At 55.6% G+C, this 17,388-nt stretch overlaps 1 protein-coding gene across 1 annotated transcript; it reads right to left on the bottom strand.

Annotated features, from left to right (window-relative positions):
* Positions 1-1,718: 1,718 nt before the first annotated feature.
* Positions 1,719-16,535, bottom strand: CACTIN (cactin, spliceosome C complex subunit). The gene is given in 11 exon segments (XM_005858851.2): positions 1,719-3,362; positions 4,264-4,547; positions 4,672-4,794; positions 5,538-5,730; positions 8,667-8,781; positions 8,863-9,018; positions 9,972-10,124; positions 10,495-10,590; positions 13,761-14,087; positions 14,089-14,239; positions 16,507-16,535. Coding segments are annotated over 11 exon segments (2,103 nt in total). The 5' UTR covers positions 16,521-16,535; the 3' UTR covers positions 1,719-2,871.
* Positions 16,536-17,388: the final 853 nt, after the last annotated feature.

The following is a 17,388-nucleotide window of genomic DNA, read 5'->3' as shown; positions in this document are numbered from 1 at the left end:
AGGGTGTGAGGTGGAGGGAGACTGTTTTATTCCCACTTCCTGTGCCTGGAGATAAGAAGGATAAGGCTGCTTCTGGGAAAGGGCCAGGGCAGGGGTCAGAGATGCACGCTTGACTGGGAATTTAGTCTGGTCTGGATCTCACTGCAATGCAGGAGGTGAAGACGCTCATTTTATAAATGGGGAAACTGAGGCCAGAGGGAGGAAATGACATGGCCAAGGGCACAGGTAGGTGGGATTTGAATGTGAGCTCTGGTCTTCCTCCACCTCCTGGGCTGGTGGCGGGAGATCTTCAGGTCTATTTACCCCCTCCTAGCTCAATGGCACACGGGAGGCCTGGGAGACACTGAGATGGCCGGGGTAGGGTGGGAGCAAATGTTGGGAGCAGAGGCTAGGCTTAGGATGTGCCCCCCGTGGCTGTGGTTTCCGGTGGGGGCCAGGCAGGGAGCATCTATTCTTAGATTTGGACAGCTGAAGGCAGGAAGAAACTGGAGTGGTGGTTGGGGTTAGCTTAAGAAACACTGGTGGTCCTTGGGCCAGGGTGGGGTGATGGGGCAGCTGGATGGGTGTGGTACCTCCAGCCTGCCCGAGGGGTCCCCTTGATATCCAGCTCGGGTCCCTGCTCAGCTCCCTCACCTGTGTGGTTCCCCAGTGCCCTGGGCAGTCCAGCTCCTGGGCGTGCATTCAGCCCTGCCCTGCGGGGGACCTGCAGCCTTCCCCCCTGCAAGGCAGGCTCAACTCTCCTCTGCCCAGCGGTCCCTCCAGGAAGCCTTGTGTCCCTCCTGAGGTCCCTCAGACCCGGTGCCTTCCCCCGGCCCCAGCCGGGCTCCTTGGGCTGCTAGTCTGAGCCTCTCCTCCCTCCGGACTAGGGGCTCCGGGCTAAACACACCGAGCAAGTCGGGCAGATGCCACCTTCCCCCTTAGGGGGGACACTGTCTGATCACAGGCGTGACGTGAGGAAGAGGAATTGGGACACTGGGGTTGGGAGGACTCCTCTGGGGGCAGGTGGAGAAACGGAGGCTGGGGCATGGGTGGTGGCCAGGGAGGTGGGGTTCTCCAAATGAGAGAAATCCAGGTTTGAACCCTGACTGCCACTTTCTAGGGTTGCAAATGTGGGCCTCCACGAGGCTGTTCTGCCAAATGGACATAAGTGCCGTTGTACAGAGCTGGTGTGAGGTCAGGGCTGGGCTGCAGCAGAGGCACACAGCCCATGCTGAGAGCAGAGTGGGCCTTACCATATCCTGACCAAAGTGCCTCCAGGGTCTGCCTGCACTCAGTGACAGGTGAGCAGGCCATGGGCCACTCGGCAGTGGCTGCCAGGGATCCTAAGGTAGCTCTGTCAATCAACTGGTGATTCTGAAGGGACAGAAATGGTCCTTATGCTGCCACATGGCCCTTCTCCATCCTGGACCAGGTTGGGTGGGCGGGCCAGGGTCTGCAGTGTGGAGGGTGCCACTTAACAGGATGCATTTCCCCAAGTCACCCCCTGGCTTAGGTGAGCAACTACTCACCTCCCAGCATCCACGGTCAAGTCCGATGACAACCTTCTAACGGGAGGAGAGGCTGAAGGGCCGAAGGCACGGATGGAGGAAACCGACTACAAGAAGCTTCCTAAGGAACTATTTTTAGGTGTGGTTGTTTTTAAAAGGTCTTCTTGGTTGGGTTTCATGTCTCTGTGACAAATGTACCGTGGTTACAGATGTTAACAATGGGGACAGTTGGATGTGGGTGTAGAACTATCTTTCCAGCATTTCTGAAAATCGACAAGTATTCTAAAATAGAGCATTTATTTTTTAAAAATGTACTGAGTAGACCAAATAAATGAAAATAAACAAGATTTCCCCTCCCCACCTAAAAAAAAGTCTTTTTAGATAAACAACCTCAATATTTCCAGATGAAATGGGGTACTAGCGGGGCTGCCTGAGGAGCCGGGAGGTGGCACTTCAGGGTTTGGTGCCGGTTCTTCCCCTTTAGGCTGGAAATGTCTTCATAACAGAGCGCTAACAGCAATGTTTCTGGGGTGGTTGGCCCGCTGTACCGTTGAGAGTCTGACTATGGGTGAGTGACTGTCTTTGTCTGAAACACAGGAACACGGAGGGCAGCTCTGTGGTGGCTGGGAGGTGGCCTCGAAGAACACAGCTGTTCTGAGGTGAGGGGAACACCCAGGCCAGATCAGGCATCGCAGCTGTACCATGGAGGCTGCCTCCTGGGTGCTCAGTGGCTGTGGAAGGACTTCTCAGTGGCCCCTGGCTCCTAGATCTGATGGTGGATGTGTCCTTCATGCCCACTTGGGGAGAGACTGACCCTCAGCCAGCACCGGGGTGAGGTGGGTGGCATGTCCCTCAAATGGTCTCTTTTGGAACATGCACCACAAGGGTCCGGGTCCCACTGGTGTGGGCACTGAGGGAGGCCGCTGGGAAAGGGCCAGGAGTGTGGGCCCTGCAACAGCCGGCTATGTCCAAGGGCCCATCAACACTCTGAACTTGGATTTCCTCAAAAGCTCGGTACCCCATGTCTGGGCCCCATGCTGTCCTCCCCGCCGCCCTCCCCACCGCCAAGGCCTGCACTGCAGGGCTTGTCTAAGATGGGACTTGGGCTTCACTCTGCCCATGTGGACAGGGAGGTTGGTTGACACTTGCTGGGTTCCCTGGGCTCAAAGAGTCCCCCCAGCAGCCCCTCCTGCATGTCAGAATCCTGGGCCAGCCATCCCGTCCTCCCCTCAAGCCTCTGAGGCAGTTCCACGGTGACTTGCTGTTCACACAGGGAAAGTGAGGCTGCGAGGGGAAGGCCCAGCTGGAGGTGGGCCGTGAACCAGCCAGGGAAGGCTGCCAGCCTAACACTCCTGTCAGGTGGTCGGGGGAAAGGCAGGGGCCATCACCGCCGGTAACGGTAGCGCTTGAAGTGGAACCAGAGCTGGAAGATGCCATTCGCGAACTGGCAGCGAAAGCCATGGCGATGTGAGTATTCCCATTCGCGGTTGACGATCTTGAAGGCGATGTCCTCGTAGGGCGGCCCGGCGTGGAAGCGCAGGGTGGCGAAGTCCTTGTTGTCGGGGCAGGCCTCCAGGAAGTACTGGGGGGTGGAGCGCTTGTCGATGAGGTCGGGGTAGAAGATGTTGAACTTGTAGCCCTGCACGATCTTGGGTGGTGGGTTGTCAAAGTCGTAATGTGTCTGGTTGTACTTGTTCCACTCGAAGCCCGTGTGCACACGGTTGAAGAAGCGTGGCTTGCGAGGCCGGTACTTGTCAGCCCACAGGTAGGCTTTGCCCGTCAGGGGCATCTCCACGCTGAACTGTGCTTCGTCCTGGCCCATACCCTCTTTGGTCCGCCGGAAGAAGATGTCCTCCGCACTCTCACTTGCATCGCCTGTGGGAGGAGGAAGGCACCACTGAGCTCGTTTCCGGCCCCCCCAGGTGGTGAGAGGGCAGCCTGAGCCTCCCCGCCCTACTAGGCCTCTCACAGAAGGACTGAGGCTCAGGGTCAGGCACAGGGAGTGGCAGGCCCTGGCTCCCCATTGCCCTGCCTGCCCAGTCCCCCATCCTCCGCCCTCTATGCTCACTGTCCTCCCAGTGTGGGCACCGAGCATGTGCATCCCGCCGAGTGGCCGGAGCACCTGCGGTTAGAGACCGGCCAGGGGACCCCGGGCAGGGCCTTCCTGAGGCTGTTCCCCTTCTGTACCCAGGACAACAGGAGCTCAGGGGGCGAGGGGCCCCCTCAGTGAGTAGCATAAGGAGCTCACAGCAGGGCTGGGCACAGGATGTAAAACCAACCACTGCCCTGGCCTGTTGTGCTCAGTGGTTAGAGCATCAGCCTGCGCACTGAGGGGTTGTGGGTGCAATTTCCAGGCAAGAGCACATACCTTTTCGGTTGTAGGTTCAATCAATCCCCAACTCTGGGCAGGGAGCGTGTGGGAGGCAACCAATAGATGTTGTCTCTCACAACGTTTCTCTCTATTTCTCCCCTCGCCCTCCCTTTTACTCTCTTTAGAAAAAAAAAAAAAAAATGGAAAAAATATCCTCAGGGGAAGACCAACAACAAAAAACCAAAACAACCCCCGACCCCTACCCCCACAAAAACCACCATCCCTCTATCCTTGGGGCCAGCCAGTCACCAAGCCCAAATGAATGAGTGAGTGAGTAGACCAATGGATGGATGCTCACAGACAGGGAGGGAGGGGGACAGAAACAAGATCACCGTCAAGTCCTCTGGTTGGCCCCGGGCCCAGCAGCCCTACAGCACACACCCAGCTGCCTCGTTTGGTGAGTACCTGTGACCTGGAGCTGCTGCCGCGACAGCTGCAAGCGCTGCAGGTCCTCGTCGGGCTCCAGCACGTGGGCGTCCAGTGGCAGTTCATGGGCCGTGAGCAGCCGGGGGCTGTACTTGCCGGCGTCATAGTCGTCCAGGCTCTGCTGGATCAGGTCCTCCTCCATGAGCACGGCCTCCCCCTCTGCTTCACCCTCTGCCGGTGTGGCCTCCTCTGCCTCAGGCTCCACGGGGCCACCCTCCAAGGAGGGCCCTGGGGGGGTCAGGGCCTGGTCCTCAGGCTCCAGGCTTCAAGGAAAGAAGGCAGGGCTGGGCTGGGCTGGGCGGGTGGCTGCCCTGACCCCCCCAGAAGTGTGTGTGGGGTTCATCCTGGGCCCCAGGCGAGGAAGGGGAACTTCCGGGCTGGGCCTACCTGTGGCCAGGAGACGGGGGCTCCTGCTTGAGGATGGGGAATAGCGGCTCGCTCTCCACGCCCTGCTCCTGTTTCAGCTTGTAGAGCTTCTGCCGAAGCACATCCTGGTGCCGCTCGCGAAGCCTGAAACACCGGCCAGGGGGTCACCCTCACTGGGTGGGGGAGGGGACCCCAGCCTCCCTCAGGCTTTCTCATGACCCTCCTTTGGCTGCTAGGACACAAGAGGTTGAGAGGGCAGTAAGTGGGTACACACAAGCTGGGGCTCCAGCCCAGCATGGCCATTCCAGGGTCAAGGCTTTGGCCATAAAAATGGGACTTGAGGTCAGGAACCCTGGAGAACTACCCCATGCCCGGGGGGGGAGGGGGGCGGGGGGGGCAGCCCCTATAGCAGGGTATTCACATAACACAAGGCTGGGCAGGGAAGAGGCGGAGCAGGCAGAGAAGATAAATTTAGAGGCGAGTACACAGTCAGTGGCAGGCAGGCGCTGTGTTTACACAGCAGTGCCAAGCACGCTGAGAATTTGTACACAGGGTGTGTGGGGCCAGCAGAAGGGGGGGACAGGCAGCCTGGGGGCTTCTTGCGATGCCTGTTAACCCTAAGTGAAACCAAGACCAGGTTCTTGGGAAAGGCTGTAAGGAAGGCCACTGTGGGAGGCCCTGCCCGACTCCCAGGGCCCTTGACTCCAGGTGGGGGAACGAGTAGCTCTTCCTGAGCACAGCGGGGGCCGGTGGCCAGGGCCCTGATCTATGGCCCCCAAGATTACCCAGCAGGCCTGATGAAGGGGACTCCTGTCCCCCAGGCGAGATCCCAAGAGGGACAAGACCCACCCAGTACAGTGCCTGGCTGAGGCCTGTTGCCCACTCACCTGGCACGTGCCATGTGGGCACGTAGCTGTTGCAGGAGGCTCTCCCAGTATCCCATGTCCAGGTTGGGGCCCCCGGCCCGGATCTTGCCCTCAATACCCTGGAAGATGACCTGCAGCTGGCTGTACGTCTTCCCTTTGAAGACCAACTGCACATCTGAGCTGACCGAGGTGTTAACGCCCTCTCGTCGCTCGCCTACGGTGAGGCAGGGGCCACTCAACACCAGGCTTGGACCCAGGTACCCAGTCTACCAACCCTGCCCACCACTCCCTTCCCAAAACCACATAGAAGAGCCAAGAGTGTTTGCCTGGTAGCTGTTTGGAATTCAGATTATGCTATGCCAGTCCCAGCTGTGTGATCTTAGGCAAGTGGCTCACCCTCCCTGGGCCTCTGTTTTCCCTTCTATGAAGCCTGGTGAGACCATGCATGTGAGCACTGTGCTGTGCCTGGCACAGAGGACACTCCACCACAGCAGGAAAAACTGCTGCTCGTTTCTCAGGCGCTGCCCCGAGACAAACAGGCCCCTCTGTCCTGCAGGGAAATCTGTTCCAGTATCTACCATGGGCTGCAGGCCCAAGGACATGTCCCTTCCCTAGACTGAAGGGCGGAGGACAGGGCCAGATACTGCCTGAGCCTACGTGCTTTGGCACACCAGGCTCCTTGTTGTTTACAAAGATGCCAAGGCCTGCCCCTGCCCCAGGGCCTTTGCACATGGGGTACTTTCCATCAGTAACACCCATCCTCAGCACTCAGCAAGAATGTACCTTCTACCAGATTGCTCCCTTGGCCTGCACACCCAGTATGTGACTTCCTGAGGGCAGGGACCTCCCTGGGCTTCCCATTGCTGTGAATAAGGAACTGGGTGACAAGCTCATGCTCCCTGTGTGAAAGCAGAATTTAAGAAGCACTGTCGTGGACACATGGTCACAGTTGATCTGATAAGGTTGAGAGAGACCCAAGTCCCTGTAGCCAACCAACCTTGGACCCCGGAATCAGCACCTAAAGATTCAGCCCCTTCATTTCATTGTGTACCTGTGTCACCCTTAGCAGCGCTGGCCTCAATGGTCAACCTACGGGCCGATAGCCTGCCCTTGGTCTACGGCAGGCCCAGAAATAACATAGGTCCAAAACCAAATTTGGCAACAACCCCCTTCCCAGGCCAAGCAGAGCCAAGTTCTGCGCTCACTCAAATAGATGGAGCAACCAGTGAAAACTTACAACCCGAACAAACAGCCCTGCTGGTGCCGTTCCCACAGAAGCTAGGAGCTCTAAGTCATGTTTAAAGGAAGCCATGTCTTAGGCTTGGATGCCACCTGAACAGCCACTGGTAGAGCTTTGGAAATGGGCAGACCAGTGGGATGTCCCTTCAGCCAGTGGGGCGGGGTCTGTCTTCAGCCTCTGAAGAAATACCTGCTCAAGAAGTCTATACCAGCCCCGCTGCCACCAGCGGAGGGAGAAAGAACATTTCCTGACACACAGGACATCAAAGAACTGCACCTCCCTTCCTCCAGAAGTTACAGCAGGTTGTGCCTCACCAAGATGAGGGCACAAACCACAAAAAAGGGAGATGTGTACCTGGCTGACGTGGCTCAGTGGTTGGGCGTTAACCTATGAACCAGGAAATCATGGTTCAATTCCCCATCAGGGCACATGCCTGCATTGTGGGCTTGATCCCCAGTAGGGGTTGTGTAGGAGGCAGCCAATCAACTATTCTCTCTCGTCATTGATGTTTCTATTTCTCTCTTCCTCTGCCTCCCTGTCGTTAAAAAAAAAGGGAGGAAGAGGGGCTCCTTCACTGAAGAAAATGAAGGGAGACTGGGGGGGGAGGGTAGGGGCCACTGTGTTGGGGTGGGAGAGAAAGGGCCCGGGAACAAGGAGGAGGAGGCCCGATCGGCTTCTCGATGTGTCTGAGCACTGCCCAGGTCCAGCTGGAAGGCGGGGGGCGGGGGTGGAGTCAGCGCCACACAGGCAGGGGCTATTCCAGCGCCTGACACTAACTCCTTTCTCTCCAGGCTTCCCTCCTGGAGGAGTCTTATCATCCCCATGCAACGAAAGGGACAACTGAGCACCCAGGAGGGAGCTGACCAGCCAAGGTCACTGAGCTGCTCGCTGGCTTGGGTTTGCACTGATCCTGTTATTCTGTCCAAGGGCCTCCCAGCACCCTTCCAACCAGTTCTACACCCAGTCCCACTGCCACCCAAGGAGGTTTCCTGACACCGCTCTGACAAGGGTTTCTCTTCCTTTCTCCGGAAGTTACTGCAGGATGTAACTGCTAAGGGGACGTGAGAAACAAAACTCCATTTACAAAAATAAAGGATATTTATCCTTTCCTAAGAGGAAGGAAATTGTCCCGAGCCACATCTGAGCTTCAAATGACATTTACACAGGCCAGGGGGAGGGGAGGGGAGGGCTCACGTCCTCAGCCACCAAGTGGGTGATGAAGGATGAAGTGGCAACAGGGACGTGAGGGCCACAGAAGCTGGACGGTTGAAGCCGGTGGCTGGAGGGGCTGGAGGGCGGGCCTGCTGCAGCTGGTCATGAGCTTTCAGAGCAGAGGCTCTCAACCAGGGCATTCTGCCCCCAGGGGACAATAGACCATGTCTGGGGAGTTCATTTCCCCTTTGAATGTACACATGGAGTCAATTAGATGAAAAGAAAACTGAGCTATAAAGAACACCAGATTGAACAGATTGGGGTTGCATGGGGTTCCCAGCAAGCAGAGCTGGGTCCTGCTCTTACACTGAGTCTTGGGAGAAAACCTGAAACCCAAACAAAAACCCTTCTAGTCCTGCTCCCCGGGAAGCCTGCGCTGCCCAGGGATCATTTAAAGGAGCCCCCTTCATCTGCCACTTCATCCCGGGAGAGCCCTTAGCCCAGGACCTGGGGCTCCCGCTGCTCAGCGCTGCCCCCTGGTGGCTCCCACAGAGGCCTCCAGAGGGCTGTGGAGAGTCCAAAGAAACTGATGTCTGCACAGCTAAGGTTAGCTTCCAGTGGAACCACCCCCAATGGCAACCCCCACCAATGCAGATGTGTCCCCATGACAACTCCCACCAATGCAGAAATGTCCCCCAAAGCACACCCTGGTGTCTTTCTGGTCAGCCAGCTTGGGGTCAGCGCTGGCCCTGGGTTACCTGGGCCCTTGCCAGAGGCCTCCAGCTTGCGGAGCTTAGAGATCTCATCCTCTGTGATGATGGTCATGTCCCGCCAGAAGTCCACATTCTTGCCCTGCTCCAGTTCCATGTACACCTGGAGGCGAAGGCACACAGGGGTGAGGAGAAAGCACAGTCTTGGGGAGGCCAGGGTGTGGGTGGTGGGGCCGGGTGGTACCTGGATATCCTCCAGCAGGTCCTCCATGTCAGCCACCGTGAGGCCATTGAGGAAAGTGTAAGGCTCGTGCATCTCCACAGCCAGGTCATCGTCCTCGGCGCTGATGTACTTGGCCAGCAGGTCGATGGGCTTGGCCCGTCCATCCCGGATTCGAATCTTGGAGCTGCAGGGAGAAGGGGGCGGTGTTAGAGTCCAGGACGTGACCTCCCTCCCATTATCCTGCCAAGGGGGTGACCAGTGTGGGAGCTAGGGTAGGAGCCTTGCCGGCAGGGGGTGGTGGTCAGGGAAGGCTTCCTGAAAGAGGAGGCGTCAGGTGGAGAAGTAAGGCAGATTAGTGAGGAGAAACAGGCTCAGAGAGGGATAGGCGTGAACATGGGGTCTGAAGAGCAGCAGGTGAGAGTAGAGCCAGAGGGACAGAGAGGACCACTTCTCAATGGACGGGCTGCCCAGGCTGAAAGATAGAGCCTCAGTGCTGTGCCCCAGGGGACACACGGCAGAGGCTGACCCTAGTCTAACATAAGGGGCCCCACGATCAGGAAGGTCCAAGCCCTTGGCCAGGATTGGTGTAGCTGGCAGATAGAAGTGCGAGGGTGGGCTCCGGGTGCACATACACTGGGCCGCAGGTTCAGATACCCATGTGGCCTCAGGTAACTCAACCCCCAGGAGCTTCATCTCCCTTCTCTATAAACACAGCGGATGAGCAAACGCCTGTGGGCTGCAGGTGAAGGGACTAGCACAGTTAGTGAGGCCCAGGGCCCAGAACACTCCCACTCAGCTTGCGCAGTTCCGCACATGGAGCCGGTGTATTCAGGGGTCTCCTCTGCACCCAGCCCAATGGGGGAGCCCACCAGCAACAGGTGTACATGCAAAACTGGATCTAGTGCCAGAAAGGGGCTTGGGGAGCGCACCCCAAGAACACATTAGGCAAAAACCCTAAGGGTGAGGGGGAGCCGTGGAACAACGGGTTCTAGAAAGCGTGAATAGCAAGTGCGAAGGCCCTGGGGCAGAAACCAGCTCCATGTGTTTGAGTCCAGAAGCAGGCTGGTGGGTGAAGGGAGGCAATAGAGGGTATTGGTGAACAAAGGGTGGTGGTGGGCAGCCCCCCGAATCTTGGAGCGAAGCTTGGCCTGCTGGAGGTGGAAGTTGTCCTCCTGTTCCTCCCACGTCTTGAAGTGCTCCGCCTCCTTCTCCCGCTGCAGCATCTCCAGCTCCTGCTCACGCATGGCCTTTTCCCGTTCCCGCTCCAGCCGGAGCTGCTTCACCTGGGGATGCACAGGGAGGATGAGGGCAGGACAGCTGGATGATGGCGGGGGCGGGGGGGTCTCGCGGGGCCTGCCCTGTGCCCTCTCAGGCCATGGGATCCCCTAAGGTTGGGATGGGGACTATACCCCAGGCCTGGCCCCAGCCCGACAGACCCTGGGCAGGAGAGGCCACCCTGAGAGGAGCATCTGAGAGTCAAGCCCAGAGGCCAGCAGAGACGATGTGGAGAGGAGCAGCTCGCTGGAGACACTGCCTGGGCCCTGGATGCAGCTGTGCCTAAAGCCAAGCCTTTCCATGAAAGCCAAGCAGGTTCTGTTTGACTTAAACAAGGGCAAACCAGGCTCGGAGCCCCTATGAGGAAAGGCTCCCCACCTTCTGCAGCTCCAGCCGATTGTCCTCCTGGATCCTCTTGTTCCGCTCCTTCAGCTCTTTCTCCTCCAGGTGGCTGATCCCCTTCTTCTCCAGGGCCTGCAAGGGTCAGCACAGGCCCGCTGGGTGAGGGGCCTCCCTGGCACTTCCCATGAGGAAGCTGCGGCACACTCATGTACAAAGACCGAAATGAATGGACCACAGCACCTGCTTTGCAGCTGAGGAGAGTGAAGCTCAGAGGAAGGACCCGTCCCCGGGTACCCCTCACTGCCTTCCACTAGAAGACACCCTCCATCCCCACCCACAAATCAATCAATTTTATTACAATCCAACCTACAAAGACCCCTCTACTGTCAGTGAAATGTGCTGAGGCACCGAGGAGACAGCTGGGCCCTCCTGCAGGGTCATGGGAGTCTCTTGGGACCTGCTGATTCATGTTTCACACAGAAACCTAGCTGCACCCGCTGTGTGTGACAAAGCCCTCCCCTGGGGCAAACTCCCCAAGGCCAGGCTGGGCTGAGAAAGACTCACTGGAGAAATGCCTGAGCACGTATGTGCACACCCCAGACTACAGCAAGCTTGCTCATTCGAATTTATTGAGTGCCTACTGTGTGCCAGGCCCTAGGACAGAGCTTGCCCTGTGGAGCTCAGTTTGGCAGGAACTACACATTATAAATTAGGCTGGGTATTTAGAAATCACCTTTGCAATGAGACCTTTCTGGGCCTGCTTATTTATTATTTTTTAATCCTCACCCGAGGATATTCTTTCCATTGATTTTTAGAGAGAGTGGAAGGTAGGGTGGGTGGCAGGGAAGGAGTGAGAGGAAGAGGGAGAGGGAGAGGGAGAGGGACAGGGAGGGAGAGAGAGAAACACTGATGTGAAAGAGACACACTGATTACTTGCCTCCTGCATGCACCCTGACCAGGGCCAGGGATTGAACCTGCAACCCAGGTACGTGCCCTTGACTGGGAATGGAACCTGAGACCCTTTGGTGCGCAGGTCGATGCTCTAACTACTGAGCAACCGGCCAGGGCTGGGCCTGCTTATGTGGTCACTGCTGCATCACAACGCCTGCCTTCGTTCTCTCCTCTTGTACTTTGCTAACTTACTTATTACAGTTTGTCTCCCCCTCGAGGCTGCTGGCCCCACAGGGATAGTGATTTTTGTTTCCTTCGCTTGTGGATATGTGCCCAGGGTCACAAAGGATCCAGCACCTGGCAGGTGCACAGTACTAGTTTGTTAGTAAAGTGCTAGAAACGCAGAGGCAGTGCCCTGATAGACTACCAGGGGAGCCGGGCTGGGGTCACTCAGTGGTTGAGCATCGGAACCGATGAACCAGAGGTCATGGTTCAATTCCCAGTCAGGGCACATGCCCAGGTTGCGGGCTTGATCCCCAGTGGAGGGCATGCAGAAGGCAGCTGATCAATGATTCTTATCATCGATGCTTTTCTCACCCCCGCCCCCTCTCAAATCACTAAAAACAAAAAAAAAAAAAAAAAAAAAAAAAAAAAAAAAAAGAATATCAAGGGGACCTGGGGGACCGAGGGGACCAGGAGGGCCTCTCCAAAGAGGGACAATGTCAGTTGAGATCTGGAGAATGAGAAAGAACCAGCCATGGAAGAGGCAGGGAGTGTTCTAAGGCAGAGGAATGGTGAGTACAAAGGCTCAGGTGAAAAGGGCTCTGTGTTCAAGATATTGGTGAGAATCCACGCCTGAGCGTGGGCGATGAGTGGAGCTGCCCCAGCCTCTACTGTGGCCCCTGCACTCTCCCTCCCCACCAGTGACGGGTGCTGTGTGGGGCTGAACTGTATGTTCATGTCTCAACACCTGGAAGCTGTGAATGTGCCCTTATTTGGAAATAGAGTCTCTGCAGATGTAATTAGTTAAGACGAGGTCATACTGGATTAGACTGGGCCCTAATCCAATGTCTGGTGTCCTTACAGGGAGAGGGAAATTTAGAGACAGAGAGAGGATGACGCCATATGAAGATACCGACACAGAAGGAAGACAGCTACTGACAACAGAGGCAGAGACTGGCGTGATAGAGCCACAAGCCATGGGTTGCTCCTAGCAACCACCAGAAGCTGGAAGAGACAGGAAAGATCCTTCCCCAGATCTTCCAAAGGGAGGATGGCCCTGCTGACACCTTGATTTCAGGCTTTTGGCCTCCAGACGTGAAAGACAAATTCTGTTGTTTTTAGCTATGCGCCCAAGGCCATGGCTGCAGGTAAATGACCAGTGCGTAATTTTCATCTCAAGAATGAAACGACAGCTCTGAGCTGACAGAGTGTAACTGTGGAATCCCATCCTGAGTGTGTGACACTAAGAACCTATTCTCCAGTCACATGGAGGTTAGGCTGGTTTGGGGGTCAAAGCATGCCTGAAATGTTATACTGCAAGAGACAGTTAACGGAGTAAAACCTGACAAAACCAGTGTATGTATGTATATAAAATAGATTCTGGCCCTAACTGGTTTGGCTCAGTGGAAAGAGCGTCAGTCTGCAGACTGAGGGGTCCTGATTCTGGTCAAGGGCATGTACCTTGGTTGCGAGCACATCCCCAGTAGGAGGTGTGCAGGAGGCAGCTGATCGATGTTTCTCTCTCATCGATGTTTCTAACTCTCTATCATGCCCACACTTTCTGATAATGATTCATGCCTTTAGTTGACCTCAACTTTGACCAACCCATGAACTATGTATGGAATCAGCTAATTTGTTATTTATGTCTATGTGTAATTTAAAAATTTTTTTCAGAGCTTCAGGAGATCAACAACACCAGAGGTAGCTTAGCTTTATTTTACTTTATATTGACTGAGTCAACTTGAGTGGTGCTTAATTAAAGTGTTCTCAATCAGACCGTCAAACCTCAGAGGGAAGGTAGGGGAGGGTGGGGGTAAGGGAGAGAGATCAACCAAAGGACTTATATGTCAGCATATAGGCCTAACCAATGGACACAGACAACAGGGGGGTGAGGGCATGAGTGGGGAGGATGGGGGTAATGTGGGGATAAGGACACATATGTAATAACTTAATCAATAAAAAATTTTTAAAAAATCAATAAAATATTTTTAAAAATCAATAACATATTTTAAAAAAATTCTGCACGGCAAAATGCAGTCTGGGAATGTGTGCTGTGAGTGTTAAATAACATCTCTTGAAATTGAAGTTGTAAAGCGTATACAAAGTAAAAACACTAAGGCAGGAAAAATTTGTGAATGGCACAAACACAGAACTAATCAGCAAGCACTTCGTGGCTACGACTGGCTCACCTTGTTCCATATGAAGGTGCCCAGGAGGTTGTTGTCGCCGAAGGGGTTGTCGGTGTTGGTATAGCCCATGTATTCCTCGCCCCAGCCCATCTTCTCCCGCTTTTTCCTCTCCTTGGCCTCCTTCTTGGCCAGGCGCCGGGCCCGCTTCTCCTCAGGCGTCTCGAAGGCCTTCATCAGCTCCTCCTGTTGCTTCCGCTCCTCACGTAGCCGCAGCCGCTCCTGCAAGTTCTGTTGCTGGCTCAGGGCCGCAGCCACCTCCCTCGAGCTCTGGGAGTGATCTGGGGATGCAGAGCTGGATGAGGAGGAGCAAGAGCGGGTCCTCTGGCCTCCGGCGGCAGGCCCAGCGGCCTTGGTGCTGCCACTGCCGCTCATTGCCTGAGTCAGACGGAGAGGACTGGTCCTGTGAGCGCCACTGAGGTGGTTGTGGGCTCCGGCTCTGTCTTCCTCGCCGCTGCCACTGGTCTTCCTCTGAATCCGACCTGGGAAGGAAATCCGAAAGGGTTTGCTCACTGCTCGCTGGTCAGCCATTTGTCCAACATACGTTTAGTGAGTGCCTGCTGTATGCCAGGCACTGTTCTAGGTTCTGGGAACATAGCAGTGACAAAAACATTGATGGTTCCTTCCTTTGTGGGGCTCACATCAACAAGGAAACACACACTGTGTTATGGGATAGTGCTTTGAACCAGAAAGAAATGATGTAAAATTAGGGGACAAAAGGTAAGAGAGGGTCTCCCTGAGGAGGTACCTGGAAGAAGTGGGTGAGGGAGCTATAGGGAGATCTGGGTGGAAGATGATCCAGGCAGAGGGCACAGCACGAGCAAAGGCCTGGGCAACAATATACTTGGCATGTTCAAGGAAGAGCAAGGAGGCCTGTATGGCTGGAGCAGAGTAATCGAGGGCAAGAGTGAGGGGATGAGGGCAGGGAGATGGGCTGGAGCTGGATGGTGCAAGAGCAATGAGTTTGAACCAACCTGGCCTGTTTGGCTCAGTGGTTGACCTTTGAACCAGGAGGTCACAGTTTGATTCCCAGTCAGGGCACATGCCTGGGTTGCAGGCTCGAACCCCCATAGGGAGTGTGCAGAAGGCAGCCAATCAATGATTCTCTCTCCCTCTCCCTTCCTCTCTGACGTCAATAAAAATATATTTAAAACACACACACACACACACACACACACACACACACACACCAGTTTGAACCAGAAGATCTGATCTTTTCAAGGTGACAAGAGAGGGCTTACGGAGAAGGTGGTGTTTAATCTAGTCAAACAGATGGGTAGGAGAAAACTGGAGTAAAACTGGCAGCAATAAAGGGCCAGGGAAGGGCACTGGGAATAGGGAACAGAATGGGCAAGCCCCTAGGGATGTGGATTCTTTAGTGTTTGGAGGTCTCTGAACAGAGAGAGGAAAAACTAAATCTATCTTTAGTATGTTAAATGTTCCACCTATTAAGCTCACGTCAAAAAATCTGGAGATTTCCAGTCAAGATGGAGGCATAGGTAAACATCGTACTCTAATCCTCCAACCACCACATTAAAAAAAACCCAAAACCAGCTAAACTATAGAACAACCATCATTCAGAAACTCCTGAAATCTAGTTGAATGGAAATCTCTTCTTCTCTCTCTAAAAAAAATCAATAAAAAAATCTTTAAAAAAATAAAACAATACAATGAAATATCTGGAGGTAAATCTTGACTATGGAGGTCCCCCTCCATAGCCCAGCCCCACACCAGCTCCCCGCCATCCCCTGGCCCAGGGTTCCAAAGCCAGGAAACAAGTCCCCATAATTCTGGCTGTAAAAACCAGTGGGGATTGTGGCTGAGTGAGACGGGGGCTGCTGGAGTCCCAGGCGGTTCCTCTTAAAGGGCACATGCCTGGACTTACTCGGACTCACTCCCTCTGAGCTCCAGCACTGGGGCAGCAGCTTGAGAGGAACCAGGGGCATGCGGGGAGGAACGGAATTGTCTGGCATCAGGGCAAGAGTTGGGGGTGCGGTTTTCTACCAGACAAAAGTGCTGGCAGAGGCCACTGTTCCCCAGAGTCTACAGGCAGGAGCCATAGCTGAGTCTCCATCAACCTGGCTCGCACTGTTTGCCCCACCCTGGTGATTCGCTGAGACCCAGCCCCACCCAACTTGCTGGCCCACCCAAGCATTCCCAGTGGCTTTTCCATACAGCTGGCCTCCCCTGACTTATGTTCTGGATTTTCCTACAATTTCTAAAAGCAGCAGCAGCTGGCCTCTGCATACTCTCTGCCTCTTGCTAAGTGGCCCCAGGCCCGGCTCTAGCAGCAGCCTGCCTTGGCTCACAGCGTGGCCTCTCCCGAGCACCTCCAAGCCCAACACAAGTAGCAGCCATCTGCCGATCACTCCGTAACTCGTGCCTGGTGGCCCCAGGCAGGGCACAGATGGTGGCTGACTCTGCACTTCCTGGGAGGTCCCAGAGCCAGTGCACCTGATGGACAGCTTCCGATCATGTTGGATTACAACCCTACCACCTCCACAAACGACACACCAAAGGGGTGGACTCGGTGAGCACCAAAGCCCCACTGAAGCAAGTCCTGTTCCATAAGGCTGACTTCTGCCAGCAGCTCCTTTACTGTAGTTGGAGCCGGTCCTGGGAGCTGATTGGCCTGGGGGTCAATCCCTTCCAGTGACACCAACAGCAATCAAGACTCAACTCCAACAGGACAATGCACACAACCCACACTGGGGCGAACCTGGTTGTGCCGCAGAATTTTAGTAATTACTTGATGTGCGTCATGAGATGAAATAGGTTGAAAATTCCTGAGCTGAAGGAATGGGAGACAATGAGTGTCTGGAGAGAAAACCTGGGGTCCCCATGGAAATACTGAGGACACAGGTGAGTAAACTTGGGGTCACAGTGGGTTAAGAGAATGGCCTGCGTGTCACAGCCTGCTAGGGACGGAGCCAGCTCTGGGACCCAGGTCCTGGCGTCAGTCCCCATCACTGTGCTGACTCCTCTGCGCCGGAACAAACCCAAGTCAAGCCTGGCAAGGTGTTCCATCGCCAGCAGGAAAGGACTGTGGTCCATGCGGACACTGAGACCGGGGCCTCGGAGTCCCTGAGCTCTGCACCTGCCATCAACAGCTCTCTCACGCCCACCTCCACTTCCCAAATCCACGAAACTCAACCCACTTTCTCATGGTGCCTCCCGCAGGCCGCCATCATCTGCTGCCTGGACAACTGCATATCCTCCTCCTCCTCCTCCCCGGTCAGTTCTGCTGCCTGGACAACTGCATATCCTCCTCCTCCTCCCAGGTCAGGCCCTTCTGCACGTGAAAGCCAGAGAGAGTTCTGCCAAGGAAGCCAGCCCACGTCACGCCCTTGTTCACCATCCTCCCGTGGCCCGCACTCCCCTACGAATGACGGCCAAGCCCTTTCCCACGACAGGAACCTGCACGGCCTCATCTCCGTTACCTTTGCGTCAGCGGCCTCGCTAACCGGGCTCCTGGCGGTCCCTCCGAGCACCCGTGCCCGGCCTGAAACACCCCTCGCTTCCCATCCGCTGCCCGACGTCCACTTCCCCAGGAAGCCCTCCCTGACGGACTCGGGGGTCACCCTCTCCCCAGGGCAGGAGCTGAATCCCGAGCGGCTCACGCAGCGACCCC

The sequence above is a fragment of the Myotis brandtii genome, unplaced genomic scaffold, assembly GCF_000412655.1.
Source record: "Myotis brandtii unplaced genomic scaffold, ASM41265v1 scaffold122, whole genome shotgun sequence".
NCBI classification, from domain to species: domain Eukaryota; kingdom Metazoa; phylum Chordata; class Mammalia; order Chiroptera; family Vespertilionidae; genus Myotis; species Myotis brandtii.
Note: the sequence above shows the minus strand (reverse complement) of the source record. Positions and strands in the feature narration are given on the sequence as shown.